Here is a 20,067-nt window from a genome sequence, read left to right on the forward strand (position 1 = left end):
CTTGGAGGAACACAGGGATGAAAAATGAGCAGTTCCCTTAACCATTGTACATTGAGTGAACAGTGTCTTTAAAAGCACATAGACTTTCTGGTGTTTATAAAGTTGTGGTGCTTGCTTTCTTCTTTTTTTATTTTTTTTTCTGTGAAAGTACTTTTTTTTTTTTTTGCAGTGCTGAGGATTGAACCCAGGGCCTTGTGCTTGTGAGGCAGGCACTCTACATACTGAGCTATATCCCCAGCTCCTGTGAAAGTAATTAAAAAAATTTTTTTTTTAATTTGTTCTCATTAGTTATACATGACAGTAGAATGCTTTTTGGTGCTTTCTTTTCAAAAATGTATTTTCATTCCAGTGGCCACTCCTTCCAGATAAAAATTATTTTTAATTGGAGAATGAATCATATTGAAAATATACTGCATTTTTTGTTTGATTCTTTGCAAAAGGTCATTGTAATAGTTTACTGGATAATTTTAAGGATGCTCTTAAAAAATAGAAGAAAAAGATTTTCTTAGTGTCTCACTGTAATCCCATCATTATATTTTACATCTCTTTCTTATTTAGAATGAATCGCTGCATTGTCTTAGTCCATTAGTACTGCCATAGCAAAATACATGAAACTTAGTAATTTATAAACAAAAGAAATTTATTTCTCACCATTCTGGATGTTGAGAAGTTTAAGATGAAGGTGCTGGCCGGTCCAGTGTCTTATCAGGATCCATGTCTGTTTCCAAGATGGCATCTTAAGCGCTGTCCTCACATGACAGAAGAGTAGAAGAGAGGAAAGCCATTCACTCAAATCCTTTTATAAGAATTCTGATCTTATCAATGAAGTCACAGTCCCTCATGACTTAATTATTTTCTAAAGATCCCAGCTCTTAATATTATCACATTAGTGAATAAGTTTAACATATAATTTTATGGGCCGCATTCAGAACAAATCATCTAGTAACTGAGCCCTCTTAAATGTTGCCTACTAAATTCTAACACATCAGAAGTAGTGACTTTTTGAAGGACTGGACTGTGTATTTTTCATGTTGGATTTACAGAGCTCCAAAAACCCTCCCACAGCAGAAAGAATTAATTCCCTTCCATTGCCTGCCTGCACCGTTCCTGGCATATAACAGGTGCTCAATAAGTGCTTGTTGAATAGATGGTATTTTAAATTGACCAGTGATAGTTCTGCCTCTTCATGGTTATCTTTATTGAGAAAAAAACCTTTGGATGTAAATTGCCCAAAGTAATAATTTATGTGGTAGTTAGGGAGATGGGAGGAAGAAGAGAAGACAAAATTAAAAAAAGGAAGAAAGACAATGACAGACTATCTCATTAGAAAATACAAATTCAGACAGACTTTAAATGACACAACTTCATGTTTTTTTAATTGGATAGAAATTTCATTGGGGATTTTTTCTAGCAACAGAATTTGTTCTTATTGAATTACGAAAGTATTTTAGTTTCAATATTATGATGAACTAGATGTATAAACATGAGTGCTAATAGTTTAGTATTTTGGTCTTCCACGAATTGATGCTTGTGGCATCTGGACATTTTTTGGCCTGTTCTTGTAAATAAGGTCTCAGTGATGTTTAAGGAATAGAAACTTCTGTCCAAAAGAGGGAAAAAAAAAAAAAAAAAAAAAAACCTCCCTATTTTCCAAGGAAAGCAATATAAATGGGGCTCAGGAATCCCCAAGTACATCAGAAATCTCCTAGAGAAAGATCTCTTGAGCCTGCAAACTAAGAACCTTCAATATAATTTTAAATAAAGCCTTTTATGAAGTATGAGAGCATTTTTTAGTTGATAATCAATTGCCACTATTATGTAGGCTTACTAGATTTGCAAATTTACAAGTTTTACAAGTCAGTTGGGTCCCTTCCTCAGGAAATAGGTTTAAGTTTTTTTTTTTCCCCTCTATTGACTCAAAGAGCCTAGTTGTCCTTAAGTCCTGTGAATATATTTGCCTTATAATTTGACAGCTTTGAGTCAACACCCTTATAGGGTCTGTAGTGTTGTAAAAAGAGAAACTGTTCAATAAAGGATCACATTTGAAAAAATAGAGTGCTGGATAAAACCAGTATTGGATATGAGGTCTGTGCTGTACTTTAAAGTCCTTTCAGCTATTCAAGCAAAATATACTTATCCATTACTCCCCAAATGGGTACTTTAGACATGGAAAACAGTTGAATGTGTCTTTATAAAATTAAACCATGGCTGTAAATAAATTAATGTAAATATGTAATGTAATATTGATCTCTTTTGGCAGAATACTGTATATTTGTGTTATATTAACGTTTATAAAGATTTCAAAACTAATTATTAAAGAAATTAAGCTGTTTCAAACTAAATGTGTTTGGGTAAGTGTATCTTATCTTTAATTAATCACATTATGTTAAGTAGAGTTTTTTTGAGCATCACCAGTGTGTTTAATTATATAGATAATGACAGCTCAACTTTTTTTTAAAGCACATATGTGCCAGTCATTGTGCACTCTACATAAACTAATTCTGAAAGAACTCCTCCATATTAAATAAATATATTTATCATTTCAAGTTTATAAATGTGGAAACTGAAGCATAAAGAAATTAAACAAGTTGCCTAGCATTACACAGCTAGTGTCTGAGGCAGGGAATACTATTGCAAAGTTAGTCAAATTAAACATGTAAAAAACTGTTTTGATTGACTCTAATAGTCTACTTTTTTTTCTCTCTTTAACACTTTTCTAGTTGATTTGGAGCATATGCGAACAGTAAAACCTGAGAAACATTTACGATTTTGCCAGGAAAATGGTTTTAGTAGCCACTTTGTCTCAGCCAAGACAGGAGACTCTGTAAGTAAAATAATGAATACTGTGTGTTATAAGTAATTTTTAACTTTTATTTACTAACATTCCCCAGACAATAATCTATTCCTCAAATTTTGAAACAAATTAATTACTATTAAAAACATAAAATAGATTACATGCTTATTCTGGTTATATTACTTTTATAACTAATTTAGCATTATTTTATTATTTTAAGGAATCTTAAAATTCAAAGAATTAAAAGAACATAAATCACCCATAATGCCCACATCCAAGAGGTGACCATTCTTAATTTCATGTGAATTCTTTTTGTCTTCATTTTCTGATATTCACAAGCACTAGTACTGCTACTACTAGCAGATTGCATTTATTGAGTGCTTACTCTGTGACAGGTGCTTTAGTACCTTGATTTTCCCATTTCAAAGGTAAATCTTAAGAGAGGGCATGTAACAGGGCCCTGGTTACCAAACTAATAAGTACTGGAGGTAGGACTGTGAACCTAAGAAGTGATGTTCAGGGCCCACTCTCCAATTCACAGTAAAAATCCATTAAAGAGTTAAGATACAATATAGAAATACTTTTAAAAATTTTATTTACTGTCTTTATCTGTAGAAAAATTCCCCTTATCAGTTAATGATATCAGATAGATTTCATAATCTATTAAGTTAATGTTTTAGAATATTTTAACTATGTTTATATTGTTTTGTTTCTAAGTTTTAAACATAATGTTCTAATGTAAAATTTTGTCCATAAGATTTTGATGTTTTGATTTTTTTCTTTAGATGGATTCTTTAATAGGGGATGGAAACATATTGTAAATTACTACCAGAAAGGCTAAGTTAATTTATATTGTCATCATCATTGTATGATTGTTAAACCACTATACCCTTCTTAATATTGAGAATTTATTTATTTTTAAGTTTTTATCAAAGTGGTAGACAAAAGAAAGAAAGAAAAAATATGTTTCACTATTAAAATTTGAATTTTCTTGAAGTTGAAATTGTGGTTCAACCTTTGGAAATTTCATTAACAGTTCATTTTCTGCTTATTACCAGTTTATTAATTTTCCATTGCTTTTAAAAAATTTCTTTGACCATTTTTATACTAAAGATAACAGCCATTTGTTATAATTTTTTGTAAATGTTTGCTGCTATCTAGGGTTTAATTTGTTATTTTTTTCTTTTTTCTTTTGGTGCTGGGAATCAAATGCAGGGCTTTGTGCATGACTGTTTTTTCCTTGAAAATTTCAACCAAAGTTTCAAATTTTTCTGTGATTTAACCTTTTTGATATTTTTCCAGGATGATAACCTTCATAGTTTTTATGACTGAGATAAATATTAATAGCATAAAGGGTACTTAATCATTTTGGGGGGTTCGGTCCACTTAATTTGACCCTTTGGAACTCCTTCTTCCAGGACTGCATGAACATGGACACATGCTCCACATGCCATTTAAAACATACATTGTCAGTACTTGATAAACTTGTCTATGGATTCACTGAACTTCTGTCCTCAAATCTTCCTAGGAATCTTTTGTCATTTTAGGATGATTTTAACTTCCAGTATTTTAGCTCGTGATTAGCTTGGTATTGTCTGTACTTACATTGAACCATCATTAAAAATGCTCATTGTTTTCTTTATAAACACTTCTGTGAAATGGTTTTAAAGCACATATGTGCCAGTCATTGTGCACTTGTGGAATCAATAGAATACTCCTTGTTGTCTCTAGATCCAGGTTATTTCTATTTCCCTTCATTGATTGTGTTGAGCTCCTGGCTTATAGTACTTTCTCTGATTCTCTGTCATAACTGTTAGTGATTTCAGTATCCTTATTTGTCTTCCACCACACCTGAGCCACTCATTCCTATGAGTGTCATTAAAAATCATTGCAGTCCTTCTGTTGAATCAGTATCAGCATCCTAATCACTGACCACTACCCTGCTTTGTCTTTCCAGCTTACAGCCTGAATGTCCTAACCCAGTGTTTTACTCAGCTTTTTTTGCTGCTTGACCAAAAGACCATTCAAGAACAGAGGAGGAAAAGCTTATTTTGGGACTCACTGTTTTATAGGTCTCAGTCAATAGAGGGTCAGTTCCATTGCTTTGGGCCCCAGATGAGGCAGAATATCATGGCAGAGTAAATCTGTTCAGGACAAGATGCTAGGAAGCAGAGACTTCTCCATTCATGAGACAAAATATATACCCCAATGACCTACCTCCTCCAGGTATACCCTGCCTGCTATAGTTACCACTCACTTAATACATGCATCTGGATTAATGAACTGATTAGTTTAAGCTCTCAATCATTTCACCTCTGAACTTTCTTGCACTGTCTGATAGATGAGCTTTTGGGGATACCTTATATCTGAACCATAACACCCAGTCATTTTTTTAACCTAACCAGGACCTGTAAGATATTGATGTTGAGTTCTTTTTAAAATCCCTAACCTCCTTTTATGTCCTCATTTTTGCCTCCTCCTAACTAAATCTCATGGTCAGTCTAAACCCTTATTCCCTCAGTTCCTCTTCCCCTCATTCGCACTGTCATACTCACTTGGCCAAATCTTAATTCTGCTTTAAAGCAAGCCTCCACTTTCCTGTGGCTGCACCAAGGCATGTGATCACAAAAAAATAGAGGCATACCAGACGTTTCACTTCAGACTTACAATGATTAACGGCAAGAGGGCCCTTAATGCTGCTTGTGTTCCTCTCCTATCATCTCACCCTCTTATCTGGATGACTATTTCATAGCTTCTCTTCTCTCTTCGAATGTCTAAACATTCTCCTCCACCCTCTCTACTGGTGACTCTGTTTCCTATTTTCTAAGAAATTTGAAACAAAGAGAAGACAACATAATCATGTTACCACATCTATAGTAATCCCTGTCTTCTCTTCTCCTCATCTGTTCCCAAACTTCTTCCCCATGGTTACTGTAGGATCTGTGCTCCTAGGAAAGGTGACCCTCCATTAAGAACTATACTGGGCCCATTTCCCTTTGCCTAATCTATGATATATCAATTCACTTTTTCCAGCATCATCATTTTTTCCCATCTACTGGATTATAAGCATACAAGATACTATGATATATCTTAAAATAAGAAAACTCTCAATTCCACATCTCTCTCTATTACCATATTTCTTTGCTCACTTTCTAGCAGAAGGCTTTGAAAGAGTTGTCTCCAGTTTCTCTCTCATTTTCTGTTGATCAATTCCAGCAGACTTTTGCTGCTATGGTCAGAGGTCACCAGCCACCTCTTTTTTGCTTAATTCAGTGCTCACTTCTTGGTCCTCATCTTTCTTATTTAGTAATTGCATATAAAATAGTGCTTATTCTTTCCTCTTTGAAATAGTTTCTTCATCTAACTTCTAGGATACTATGCCTCCTGATTTCCTTCTACCTAAGTAGTCTCTCATCTTGTCTCTTGAACCTCTGAGCTGTAGGGCTCAGTTCTGGGGTGCCTCATTTTCTAAACTTATTCCATGAGTACCTAATTTAGTCTCAGGGCTGTGCCCAGACTCATAGATCCAACTGCCCCCTTGACATCACCACTGAGATGTTTAACAGTTTAACACAGGCAGAACTGAGCTCTTGATATTCTCTTCTTCAAATTTCACTTCTAAAATGGCATACCTATTCTTCCCGTTGCTCAGATCAAGAAAATTTTGGAGTCATCCTTGACTCTCCTTTCTCTCACAACCCACATCTGTCCATCACCAATTCCTTTTGGCTGTTCTTTAATGATAAATCCAGATCCTGATGAATGTTTCTTACCAACTCCACTGCTACAACTTTGGTTTAGCTTCCATAATCTCTTACATTAATCTCCTTGCTGATTTTTCTTTTTGTTCACTTGCAATTCTGTATTGAATGCTTAACACACCAACTGGATGGGTCCTGACAAAACAAAAGTCCTGCCCAGCCATTCTCCTTTGGGTTCCATTGAGCTCCAAGAAAATGCCAAATGCCTTTCTTCTTTTATGATCCCTCTTTTTCTCTATACTCCATCATATTAGCTTTTCTGTTGTTCCTTCAACATTGACCATCAGGGAACTAAAACATGCTTTTTTGAAGTAAAATAGCATTTTTCAAAGGTATGTGCCTTCTTTTTTATTATAAATTAAAATTAAATTATTAAAGTCATGGTAAATATTCAGTGAGTAATCACGATATGAATAGGACTGGGCATATGGTAGGACATTTTTGAGGCAAAGATAAGTTATAGTGCAATAAATATCAGGATGGAAGCTCTAGGAATCATAATGGACCTGCCATAGACTGACTATATATAGAAAAGCATATGTAGATTTCTGTTGAACTATAATAGATAAAGGAGTATATTGGTTCCTTTATTCTAAAATGATAAAATACAGTAAAGAGTAGCAAGCCATTTTACTCAAGAGACATGAAGTGTTTGTTGAAATTGATAAGAAAGCCAGAAAGATTATTACCCAGTCCACTATAATATTTTTAAGATACACTAGAGTGAGCTCAAAGAACCAAATGGAGTTGGCAGTGATAAACCAGAGCAGTAAAATATAGATTAATTTATTTTTATTTTCTTCAGGAATTTAAGGGAGTTTGTTATGCTAGTAGGTGTGTGTTTTTAAAGTGGTGATTGTACTTGTCATGTCAAATATTTACAAATGTGCATTTAGGGATAAATATAAGTTTAGACTAATTCATTGAATTTCATGGACTTTCAAACTATAGTTCAATCACTTGAAAAATGATAAGTTGCTAACGAAGTTATTTTTGGAATCACATGCTACATCATATTTTTGCAATTCTTGTTATTTATCAATTTTTAGACAATTCAATTTATTTGAAGGTAACTTAAACATGCTTGTTTTAAATCATTTAAACCTATTTTTGTTATATAGGTCTTCCTGTGCTTCCAGAAAGTTGCTGCTGAAATCCTTGGGATAAAATTAAACAAAGCAGAAATAGAACAGTCACAGGTGATTATCTTGAACTGTATATTTTAAAAAAATTAATGAATTTTTAACAGGTCATTAGTTTTTGCCTATAAATTTCATGCATTCTATGTACATATCCTGTAAAACCTTGGAAATAGATTATGTGTATGAATCAGTGTTAATTGCAGAAGATGAAGGATGTTAACTTTGTAACATATTATGATGTCCTTGAAACTTCATTTTGTTCCTTTTTGGTGGAAAGAAAAAGGTAATAAAAATTTAATCAGTGGCTAATTCATGAGTTAAGGTTCTGAGTATATTGTTTTGCACTTCTTCATTTAGGCTCTTTCTGGGTTATCTGTTCATCTTTAAAACACCTTCCACTATAATATTAGTTCTTGATGTTATCCGTATAATAGCGTTATTAATTGTTGAGAATTTCTGGGTTCTTTCACTAGTCCTTGATAGTTGCCTTAGACTTAAAACAAAACAGATACCAGCAGTCAAGAACTTGAAGATGCCATTATGATTGCACTCCAAGTCACGTGTTTGATAGAAAGAAAAATTAAAGCAAGAGTCTACACAGTTAAACTTCACAAGTTGGTTTGGTTAGAAGCAACAAACTAACAACATTTTCCCTCAATTTTCTCTATCCTTCCCCCTTTGCCATATAGCTAAAAGGTATAATTATCTTTTCCCATCCTTAATTTTTCTTTCTTTTAAAGTTATTTCTTTGTCACCTTCTTGTGGTTACTGGGGTATGTGTGTGTAATTAGAACAGATATGAATTAGAAATTGTTACACTGAGATGGTTATGTCTAGGACTTGATTAAAATATTTGGGACTTGAAATTTGCTACTTTTAATTTGCATGATTTAAAGACATTTTTTTTCAGTACTTTCTATGGCCAGACACAAAGATAAGATATTTTGTGCTGTGTAAACAGTTCCTAGACACATAAAAAATAGTTAACTTGGTTTTAGTTTGGGAGAATACAAGAAAGAAGAGTCATCATGATTTGTTTGATCACGCAGACCCCTGCAGACCTCAGAGATTCTGTGGGTTTTCTACTTTCCCCCTTCTTTTTCTAAATGATGTCTGTTGCTGGTTAATTGGAGTCTGTGGATGATTACCAAGCAGGCATAAGCCATTTATTGATCATGTATTATATACACAATGTCGTGGTGGATGTAAGAAAGACTTAAAGAAGTTTAAGATTGTAGTCCCTGCCTCTAGTAAAGAAAATTAATATATTTTATGCCACGTACTGTGCTATCTCATTTAATCTTCAGAATAACTCTCTGGGATAGGTGACATTTCATTATTTTACAGTCAGGACACTGAGTCTGTGGAGAAGCTGAGTAACTTGATCACTAAGCCATGGGGAGGCAGGGTGAAGCTGGGGTGTGAACGCAGGTCTGTCTGACACAAATTCCTCTGCTGTTACTACTCTCCTGTGTTGGGGGAAGGTGTACAGAGCAGTTTGGAATGCAGAGGAAGGAAAGGATTAAAAAATGAGCTGACATGAACAATGTACCTGGGTAGAGAAGCTTAGATCATATTTAGGAAACAAAAGAGCAGTTTGATTAAAATAAGTGACCATTTGTATTGGAGTATAAAGGGAGTTTAAGAATAGATTATAGGGATTTGTAAATGCCAAATTGATGAATGTTATCTAACCTATAGCAAGTGGGAAATAATTTTTAAGTGGGGAAATAAATAAAAGCAATTTTGAGATAGACTTAGTCTATTGGGGTGTTTTTGTGTATGGTTGGATAGGAAGGAGATTGAGGTAAGAGACTGGGTTACTGCTATCATGTGGTAAAGACCAGAGTCAAGGCAGAAGAGAAAGGGTGGATGGATTTAAAAGGCTTTTCCAAGAAGAATTTATAGGGTGTGTGGAATGACTGTATAAGACAGAGAAGAAGTCCATTGTAACGCTATGATTGCTTGCCTAGAAGAGTGGATACAAGGACCTGCAGTGATTGGTGACTGTCCCTAGGCTGAAAAGCATGCTGGTGCTTCACAGGTGTGTGAGCTGCATGAAGGAGAACTCTTGAGTTTGGCCTGGGCTGTGTGGGGTGCTCAGGTTGCAGGAAGACCCCCAGAGAGGAGGAACTGTGATAATTTTAAAAGGCAAATTTTCCAGGAAACTTTACTTTTCTTAGCTCCCTCTTGTCACAAGGGCATCCAGATATTCCTGATTTAGAGGTGTGTTTAACATTCAGGCATGATTAACCTAAAGAGATGTTGGAGTGCTAACTTACACAACCCTAACCCTCCCTCCCTGCATACTGCCCTGTTTACTGTGCTCTGAGGTTTCCTTCTGTTTTCAGTTTGCTGGTGGAGCTTGCCTTTAGTTATGAGTGTGAAGGGAAATGTAAGTTACTGGAGCCCTCCTCTATTACGTCTCAGAATGCTTCATGTATCCTTCCCTAAACCTGATGCATTGGTAGATGTGCCAATGAAGTTATTGATTTCACACTTGATATTTCTCAGTGAAACAATTTTGAAAGTTTATTGAAGGGAATGAGAAGTTCTACTTGGGCCTGGTGACATGAGTCTGTAGTTCCAGCACTCAGGATTGCTTGGACCCAGTGGGCAGTATAGTGAACTCCACTGAGAGAGAGAGAGGAGGAGAGAGAGAGAGAGATTGAAAGTATTTTATTTTGAGGGGAAAATTAATGTTAGACTCATCAGTAACATGGGAATTGATGCTCTAGTAATCATTTAATTTCTGACATAAATATTTATAATGAGGCTCAGTTTTAGTTTTATTCACTGGTTATTTAAAGGGATTTTGCTATTTTAGTTCTAACCCAGGTTGGAATCATAAAATCAAGTTATCAACACATTTTATAAGTTTTATAAGAAAGAAAACAAGGAAAGGAAGAAAGGAAAGTGAATGCAATCTATTTTTTTAATTGTGTTTATACTTTTGTTTGTTTGTTTGTTTATTTATAGTACTGGCCATTGAACCCAGGGGTGCTCTATCCCTAAGTTACATCCTTATCCCTTTTTACTTTCTAGTAATGCAGCAAACACATTTCGAGAATCTATTTATTGCCAGGGAACATTACTAAAATCTGTGGACATAGAGATGAATAAGGTAAAGTGCCTATCCTTAAGGAGCTTTGGGATAAATGGAGCAGGAAAACATTTAAACAATTAGGTACATTACAGATGCATTTCTTACAATCCCCAACTTATTTAATAATTTTATTGGCATAATTTTTCAACTTTTCTCCTCCCCCCAAATATTTCCCTCTAAGATGGTGTAAAAATTGGGACTTTTGTTAACAGATGTTCTGGTTTTTCAGATTATATATATGTTTTTGTTTGCAAAGTAGTCAGGGAAAAATAAATTTTTAACTGCTGTTCTCCAGAAAATTCAGCATTTAGTTCTTTAATAATGTATTGGATAACCTGTGATGAAATGCACAGTTTTATTTTGTTTCTAATCTTAATTGTTTGGAAGTTTTGCTATATATGCTTTTGTTAAGGGCTATAAACATGCTGTTAGTCTTGGCATTTTTTTTCTTGTCAGTTAATAAACTATGAGTTCATATTTAGTTTGAAGTAGTTATGCATTAGTTTCTTAAAAACAAAAATTTCTGTAATATGAGACATTCATGAAACTGCTAAAACATACATTATTTGTTGTCCCCTGAGATCGTTTTCATACTGTACATGAAAGTGTCTACTTAGGACCTACCATGTGGTAGGCATGCTCCAGGTCTCAGCCGAGTCTTCATTAGCATCTTAGTGTGTAGCTGCACTACACGGATGCCATTGAAGGCCTGGTCCTAAGGGTCTTCCCTGCTCTTTCACTTACCTGAATATCGACCTTCTTTAATTAGCCCTTAGTGAACTTAGATTCTTCTTATCCAAATGTTAATCTTTCTGTCACTTTCTCCAGTGTTTATGAGGACTGCACCAGAATTCCTTTTTCTAAGTACTGCTGCTTGTCTCCCTTAAAGAACACAGGTACTCATTTTGTACATACCCCTCTAACCCTCAGGCACTGAATATTGATTAATGGATTTCCACGTCATATACCTTTTTTCTTTTTCCTATTTACCTTTAAATTTATTTTTTATTTTATTTTATTTTTTTGTGGTGCTGGGGATTTGAACCCAAATCCGCAAATCCACAAGGCAAGCACTCTACCAACTGAACTATATCCCCTGCCCCTAAATTTATTTTTAAATAAAATTTAAAGTCTATCTAGGATCTTAGATACCACATAGATAAACCTTGTATTTTATAAATTATTTGTTTGTGAAGACTGAAGAAATGAAAAAACTTACCCAAAGTTATGTTACTGGTAGCATATAATGGCCCCATTATAGGGAAGAAGAATAGTAGTTTTTGTTTTAGCTTTTACTATGTACAAAGTACTATGCTTATTAACATGCTGTATCCATGCTTCATATGATAATCTGTAATCTTGCTACACTTTATGTATCAACCAGAATATTCTTTAATAGTTTACACATCTGGTTTTTTTTTTGTCCTACTTTTATACATCTCAAGAACAGAGATCTAAATTTAAAAAACCTTTATCTAAATGTTCACAACACCAAGATACAGATAGTAACATATTTTAGCTTTATGATGTGCTTACTCCATTTCCTTGGTCTGGCAAACCGTGTCTTTTACTGAAGTAGAAACTATCTAGATTAAGGCACAATTACACAGTTAATTAAATTTATCTTAAGTGCCTTCCTGGGAGTCCATCTGTATCTTCACACCTTTTAGCCCCCCACCCCCAGGCTGCCTCTCGAGTGGGTTCTGGATCTCCACCACTTCCCTTTCCACTAAGCTCTTGCAGATGCTCTTTGAGGAGCTCAGAGCTCCTGTTCACCTGCACGGCTCCTTTCCTCCTAGAGCTACTTCATCATTTTCACTGCATTGGCCAGTGGGGGAGAATAATTAAAGTGTACTTTCTGACTCTAAAAATAAAGGTTGGTGTTTTGTAGGTCATATTTTCTCTGAGGAAAAAAATCAATAAATGACTTGTAAACAAGCAAACTGCTGTGAAACGACCTACCATGAAGTTTATGATGTGGAAATTATATTTTTCTATTCATAGAAAGCAAAGTTTTGAATCTGTAGCTTTCATAAGGGTTTCCAGTTTGGAGGAAACAGCATACAAAGCTTTTTGTCACACAGTCAAGATCCCCAAGAAAGATGCTGCCTTGTTAAGTCTTCTTTAATTTGATAAGATGGATGAGGAAAACCAAAGTCATTTATGTCAGTCAGTACTCTGACCAAAATGTCTGGAGCACAGTCCAGTACCCTGGTTATTTATAGGAGAGGCATAAACCAACAACTGTTGGATAGATGAGTTGCTTACTGATTAGAAATCCCTTTTCATCACTGAAATTCATAGTTTAACATTGAGCAGTAGGTTTAAGGAGACTAGGTGGTGGTGCTCAACAGTTCACTGAGGTGCCTCTTCAGCCTCATCTTGTGGTTAGTGCTTCTGTCAATAGCTGAGTGCCTAGCAAATCTTGAGTCTTGTCTGGAAGTTAATACTGTTTGCTACAGAACTTAAGCAGAATGGGTCTAAGGTAATACATCCATATACCTTAGCATCCTATTCATTTACTCTCAGTTGTTTGTCAAATCTTCATTTATAAATGTCTTCATAAGCAGCAACCCATATCAAGATTCTTTTCTGTTTGAGTTAATACATTAGTAGGTGCTAGTATAAAGGAAGGATTTTCTGGAATAAGATATTTGCAGTCATTCAGAAAAGCAAAGATAGCTTCAAGTCTAAAAATGTTGGGGAGCTTGTTATCTCTGTCATGCATGTTGTTCCATCCTAAGGGCTGTAGCAGTTAAAAACATTATACTGTAAATTTTGATTTGAAAACAATAGCTGTTAAGAGCTTCTTAATATGGGCTGCTGTTTGTGAAGACAATAAATATTGTGTAATTTTTTTTACATGTCCCACAGTCGCACTTTGAACTTGTTATTTTTGTTTGGCAATTTGGAAGCACAGAGGTCAGAGTTAGGAGGAGTGGAAGAGTAATTTCAAAAGGAAATTTTGGTCAAGTGACAAATATTATTAAGTGTAAAAATTGCCTCTAATTTCTTCATTCCTTGCTCTGCCTTGAAAGATGCTTAATTACTCCTTCCTTTGTGTTCTTACAGCATAGATCCACTAGTAAAGCATTTGAGTTGTATGTCAAATAGTCGTATAGCAGCTGGTGACTAGATCCTGTGTAATTTACCCGTGTTCCCAGCAAAGAGTAATTGGCACATAGAATCCTCAGCGGTGTGTGTCGTAGGAAATGGAATTAATTCTCTTACTGTATTTTAGTGTAGAAAAGCCTGATGATTCTTGATAGTCCTCTAATATACTGGATATTATATATGTTATATATACTTGTGGGGTGAAAAGTAAAACTTACATGTCTTGCAGGTTCAATGGACATACCTATTTCAGTATTTAAATAGAATTATAAAGAGTAATGTTTATTGGGTTTCTATTCCTATTCTTTCCTTTTGTTTGCATGCCTTCTGCTATTTCTTTTGTGACATGTTTAAATTTATATGTTGATTTTCTTTTTCTACTTTGGTATTCCCTTCTGTTTTCAGTCACTGAACATACTTTTCATTCTCTTTCTCTCTCTCTCCCTTTCCTTCCCTCCCTCCCTCTTTTTTATTCTTTCTCCTTCATCATGTTTATGTTGTATGGAATTGACAGCATATTGTCAGGGCAGAAATAGTGAAGTATCCGGAAGAAGATAATCAACATACCAGCTCTTCTCAGAGTAGAATCTGTTCAGTACAATAGTCAGGTATTAATGGATAAATTATTGCAATTTGGGGAGGTGGGAGGGGAGGACCAGTGAATGCTCTCTTGTTCTTCATTCCTTGTGAATGAAGTTTGGATGATAATTGTACATTTTGTAAATCAATATTGCATAAGTCTGTTTTAAAACTTTGAAAAATTGATCCTTTGCCAGAAGACTTAAAAATTAAATAAGAAATTGAGAACAAATTAAAATAACACTTCAGTTACTTTTAAACATGTTTGTCTTTATGGTTGTGTTTATTACACCTGCAGTGAAGGGGAGAATGGAGGCAGCTGTTTCCTTATTCATTCCTTGCTGTTTTTTCTGACATAGCTGGGAATTGAAAGAGTATTTTCAAATTTGCCTTGAATTGCCCTTTTTTGTCTGCTTCTATGTGCAGACTTAAAGAAAACAGTAAAGGATTTGTTTAATTTAAATTATTACTTAGAGATAAATATTAGGGCATTTTGTTAAATTCATTGTTTCGGATGTTCCTTTACATATATGGCTTATGGAAAAGAGAGAAGAGTTAAAAGTGTCTTTTAGATTGAATTATTTTAAAAACATGAATATGAAGTAATTTTCTAAATTCCTCATTATACCTTATTTTGTTAGAGTCATTATTCACAAACCAGTAGTTATTTAGAAGTAAGTCAGGAATTTGGGAGGCAAGATTTAAAAACTGGAGAAGTCTGAACACTTGGTTGCTCAGAACATCTCTGCTTTCTCTGTGAGTCCTCTTCAACACACCTCTCCTCACTGACGCACAGACCACTGTAAACATTCCAAGAAAAGGCATGGCTGAGTGTCCTGGCTTATGGAGATACTTAGTAGATGGCAAAAATCATGAATTAAAGTATGTGTAAATGATTTATTTTAATTCTTTTAAATTATAATCAGGGTTTAGATTGTCATATTGCTCTGCCACATTTTTATGAGACTTGTGTGATAGCTGCCAATTAATGTTATAAAACCAGAAAAGCCTCAATAACTGAGTTGCTATTGCCTCTTTAAGAAAAAAAGAAACAAACAAGAAAACCAAAAAACACAGCTGTTCATTAGTTCTGATTGATTCTTTCAATATCAACTCCTGTTTCTTTTATGATGTTTATCATCAGGAGTTCACCAAAGTTCAGAAAATAAAAATATACTGTGGGGAGCTCTTTCTGATGTACCGATAATAACTCTTTTCTCTTATGACAGAGGGTGGTGAAGGCAGATATTGTAAACTACAACCAGGATCCCATGTCAAGAACGGTCCACCCGCCCCGGAGCTCCATGTGTGTGGTGCAGTGAGTGTGTTCTCTCTTATGCCGAAGCGCTGGCCGCCTCACCCTGAGTGGGCCTGGGCCGTCTCGGAGCTTGCCTGTCAGTGACCACTCTCCTCCCTGCTCGCTTCGTCTTTAAGTGCTGCCTCTCAGCCGCAGGCAGCGCCTTGGACTGAAAGGAATTCAGCTAGGAGACCACACACTTTGAAGTCAAAACGGAAAGCCCACTCTCTGGCATTGGACTGCTTCTTTGGAAGGAGTGATATTGGTTCTTTGTACCCTCACTTGTTTTTTTCCCAGTGTAAATTTTTTAACCAAATGTGAAAACTATCCATGTCTTGATCATCGGCCAGGATTTTGCCACAACACAGTTCCATTCTCTTATCTGAACTCACATGTGTCATAGTATACTTCAGAGTGCATATACTGAAACAAGTCACACATTTTGCCTGCAGTTCCTTAAGAAGGCATTCTTTTGCTATCTCTTGTAAGTGAAAATATGTAAAGCTGTACCTAACTGAAAATGCTTGAAATAAGGCTGTAATAGAAATATTTTTCATTTTTTAAAAAGGGGCCTAAATTGTTTATACTATAGTTTGTAACTCAAAAAGCAGTGTGTATTTGATATTGTATTTTATTACTGTATCATGGTCATTATGTATTGTATTATGCTCAGCTTAGATGGCTTTATGAATTTTAATAAGTGTTCAGCTGATGCTCCACATGGAATTTTCCCTACAGAGTGTCTAAGAGTACTCCAGAATGAGTTATAACATCCTGTTAGATCACTGTGGATCAGACTGTACCTGATGTTCAGATGTTTTTCTCTCACAAATAAATTTATTTAAATTAAATTTTTAAAAACTTCTTTCAGCCTTATTTCTTTTCATTATAGAAAACGTGTAACTGAATGCACGATCAGGGATTCCGTGAGGTTCAGTGTACGGTCAGTCACTTGGAGTTGCTTGGTTATCATGTTGGACTGATCATAGTCTGAGTTCCACACAAGGTGGAGGCATTTCAGCAGCTCCTTAGCAGCCGCATCCCACCTTTCTGCTTCTCTCACGCTGCCCTCACCTCTGCGCAGGTAGAGCTGTGAACTTATTCCTGTCTGCTTTGCGTTTCCTCCTGTTGCTGCTCCGTGGAACCCTCTGCTGGCAACCCCGACCCTCCCATTGTCCGTCTCCTGCCACAAGACTTCGGGCACCATGAAGAAGAGTTCCCTTGGTCTTGGTCATGGTTCAGTTTTTGTGTCCGGGCACAGTGCCTGGTGTGATGGGTGCTCTGTTTGCCACATTGAAACCAGAATGAAGGCCACCTGTACAAAGCCAGCTGGAAGCTCCACATTACTCCTCCTCAGATGGCACCCGCCCTTCTGCATTAAGTCAGAGCTGTTCCTACTCCTGCCTGTTTCATGAGCCACGAGCTAATGGAAGGGCAGTTCTGTGTCTCTTCTCTCTCATGTCCCTCACAGGAAATTTGCCACAAGTGTGTGCAGAAGTTTTGGACACTTGATTTTGGAGCTGTGAGGAATCTTAGGAAAATTGTTTCGGGTCCTTGTGTGGCTAAGGAAACAAGTGTGGCAAAAAAAGTAACTTACCAGAGATCATGGAAGCTCAGTGGTAGACCTGATAAATCATCTGTGTCTGGGTCAAGAAATTAAATTTAAAAAATTTAAATTAAAGGTGATTTTAAAATTTTGACTGTACTCATTAGGTAGTAGATCTAACTTCTTTGTTTGGATTTCTGTATCTTTTGTAATAATTTAGCACCCTTTTAAGCCATTCAAGGTGATAAACTCTTCACACGAGTTCATTTTATCCTTCCTTTCAACATCTTCCTAACGTATGTGGACCCGGGCCTTTAGGCAGATATAAAGTTGAGCAAATGAGATGTCAACCTTCACAGTCTTTACAGTCTTGTAGGAGAGATGTTTGTTGTTGCTGCTGCTATTTTAAATGCTGTGGTTGATTGAAGCCCACTATTGAACTAACTTGCCCAAGGTTTTATATTTAGTAGGGAATGAGACCAAGCTCCTTTTGGTCACTCTGTGTTGTTTATATCTCTGTAAAAACTTGAGAACTTTGAAAAGTTTCCCTCTATCCACCCCAGGACAGCTACTGCAGTACTCTATGCTATGACTTTACACATATATATGATTGTATAAGCCCAGCGGTGAGAACAAAATTGTTCAGTGTATGTTTATTATAATGTCAGAGCACTGAAAGGGACTGAGTGGGGCAGGGAAAGCATGGCCCTTGTGGACTTGCTCTGTTCTGGACGTTTCTAGCACTTGTCACAGGAATAGTTTTATTTTCACACTAATCTATGAAAGAGGAATCATTGGCTCCTCTCAGGGAACTGATGCTGAGGATAAGTGAGTGTAGAGTAAGAGCCCCTCCTTGCGTCAGTGGTGAAGCCAGGAGCCACCCAGAATTCTTCTGAGATAGACTGGAAGAGACCGGGCCCTGTTTCTCTCTGCTCTTCAGATGCCCCACTCCACTGGCGTCCTTCCTGGGCATGGAACAGTTCTGGTACGTGGCTCCTTTGAGAACTGGTCCACCCATGCTGTCACACTCCTCGGCCACCAGCATGTGTCCAGAGGAGCTGGTGACAGTTTCCCCTGATCACCGAGGTGAAGTCAGAAATTGACCCCTTCCCTGCTCTTGCCTTGGGTCTCTCAGTTAAGTGTGGCCAGTCCCTGAGAGCCTTTTGGGTCAAGGCAAGCAGGCATAATGAATATACAGAACAGCAGGCAGAGAAAGCATATTCCTAAGTTCCATATTACAATCTTCCCCATACCTCGGGTTTTATTTTTGAAACAAAAAGTAGGATTTGTGCTTATTTTACTTTGACTGTTACCTCTCTGGTCTACAGTTTTTAATTTAAAAAATTATAAGTCTCCTCATCTAGTTTTAGGCACTTTGTCTCCTGAAGATGCATGCTGTTTCAAACACATGCGGTCACTTCTGCTGCTTATTGAATTTTTGAAAAACACAAAAGTCTTCCACCCAAGTTTGGATGCTGCCTTTCAAGTGCACCCTCTATAATGTGTGGCAAACCACTCTGGAGTGGTTTTTGGAGTGGCCCAAGAGCTCCTGTGACTGCTTTATTATTCCAGGAGGAGGTAGGCCAAGCCCTTTAAAGTTGATTACTGAAACAAGGCAGTGGAGCATAATAATTGTGTACATTTCAAAAATAGGTTTTTGAGCGATAACCCTTGCAGGCGATTGCTGTGATGCCGAGTGTCCTGCACACTTGGGAGACTGAAAGGAACCTGGGATGCAGAGCTGTTAAGCATCATGGCAGACGTCTGTGGCCTCCTGGCACCCATGTCACCACTTCTCCCAGGTCAGTTTCCTGATTTCCTGGCGGACCCTCCTCCATTTCAGCCATTCATGGCTCTAGGAGTGAATCCTTACTGGTTTCAGCATGTTAGGGTAAACTCGCCCCTCCCCTCAGTGGTTGATTCAGAAATGAGCTGATAAGTCATTCAGAGCTAACTGAGGAGACATTTGCTTAGGTTTCTGAAAAGTGAAAGGAAACAGCCCTCACAGGAGTTTTCAGAAGACTGTACCCACTGGTCTAGAATAAAAAGACATGTAGCGCTGAGCAATATTGGCAGCCACCTGAGGCTGCAGAGGGAGAACCTTTCCAGGGACGGGGCTAATGCCAAGGGGTGGGGGTCAGGAGTCCAAATTCCTGCCACTGTGCTTGATCCTTGGATCAAGCTACACCTTGAGTTGTTTAACAGCATATGTTGATTTTCCTTGGTCATTTTGCCTAGTCTCTAGTTTTTGTAACTATTACAAAATGGAGCCTTTGCTTGACATCAAAGACAGATTAACATGATCTGTGTTTTGCTCTACAGAGCTTAGTGTAGACACATGCAGAACTCACCAAAATGTAATAAGACTGTTAACTTCAATAAAACATAAGAAGATGCAGAATAGCAGTAAGTGTGGAAAAGACCAGAGATTTCTGATAAGAGGAAATGAGTCCAATAGCAGAACAAGTCCCTTCAAAAGCAAGTGTAAACTTTTGCTTCTTGTCTGAGTAGGTATGTGCATGTGAGTTACCCGGGAATCTTAATTCGGTAGTTCCCAAGGATGCTGTCGCAGCTGAGTTTTGGATTGCATCCTGAATTGTGAGGGATTAGTCCAGGCCTGCAGTATTTTTCACCTTATGAATGTTCCTCTTCAAAAGAATAAAGGTGCATTCTGATTATGGTGAGGGGACTCAATGTCTTATGAAACATTGGAAGGACGACAACATGC

The 20,067-nt window shown here is 36.6% G+C and overlaps 1 protein-coding gene across 2 annotated transcripts in view; it reads left to right on the forward strand.

Moving 5' to 3' along the window:
* Positions 1–16,658, forward strand: part of Rab28 (RAB28, member RAS oncogene family) — a 77,334-nt gene extending 60,676 nt beyond the window's left edge. The window contains exons 5-8 of one of the 2 annotated variants that reach the window (XM_047566884.1): positions 2,721–2,824; positions 7,677–7,754; positions 14,432–14,525; positions 15,726–16,658. In XM_047566884.1, coding sequence (XP_047422840.1) covers positions 2,721–2,824; positions 7,677–7,754; positions 14,432–14,521 — 272 coding nt within the window. In that variant the 3' untranslated portion in view covers positions 14,522–14,525; positions 15,726–16,658. The remainder of the gene's footprint in view (positions 1–2,720; positions 2,825–7,676; positions 7,755–14,431; positions 14,526–15,725) is intronic. The other variant, XM_047566883.1, reaches the window with a different exon arrangement.
* The last annotated feature ends 3,409 nt before the right edge of the window (positions 16,659–20,067 follow it).

The sequence above is a fragment of the Sciurus carolinensis genome, chromosome 10 (genome assembly GCF_902686445.1).
Source record: "Sciurus carolinensis chromosome 10, mSciCar1.2, whole genome shotgun sequence".
Classification (NCBI taxonomy): domain Eukaryota; kingdom Metazoa; phylum Chordata; class Mammalia; order Rodentia; family Sciuridae; genus Sciurus; species Sciurus carolinensis.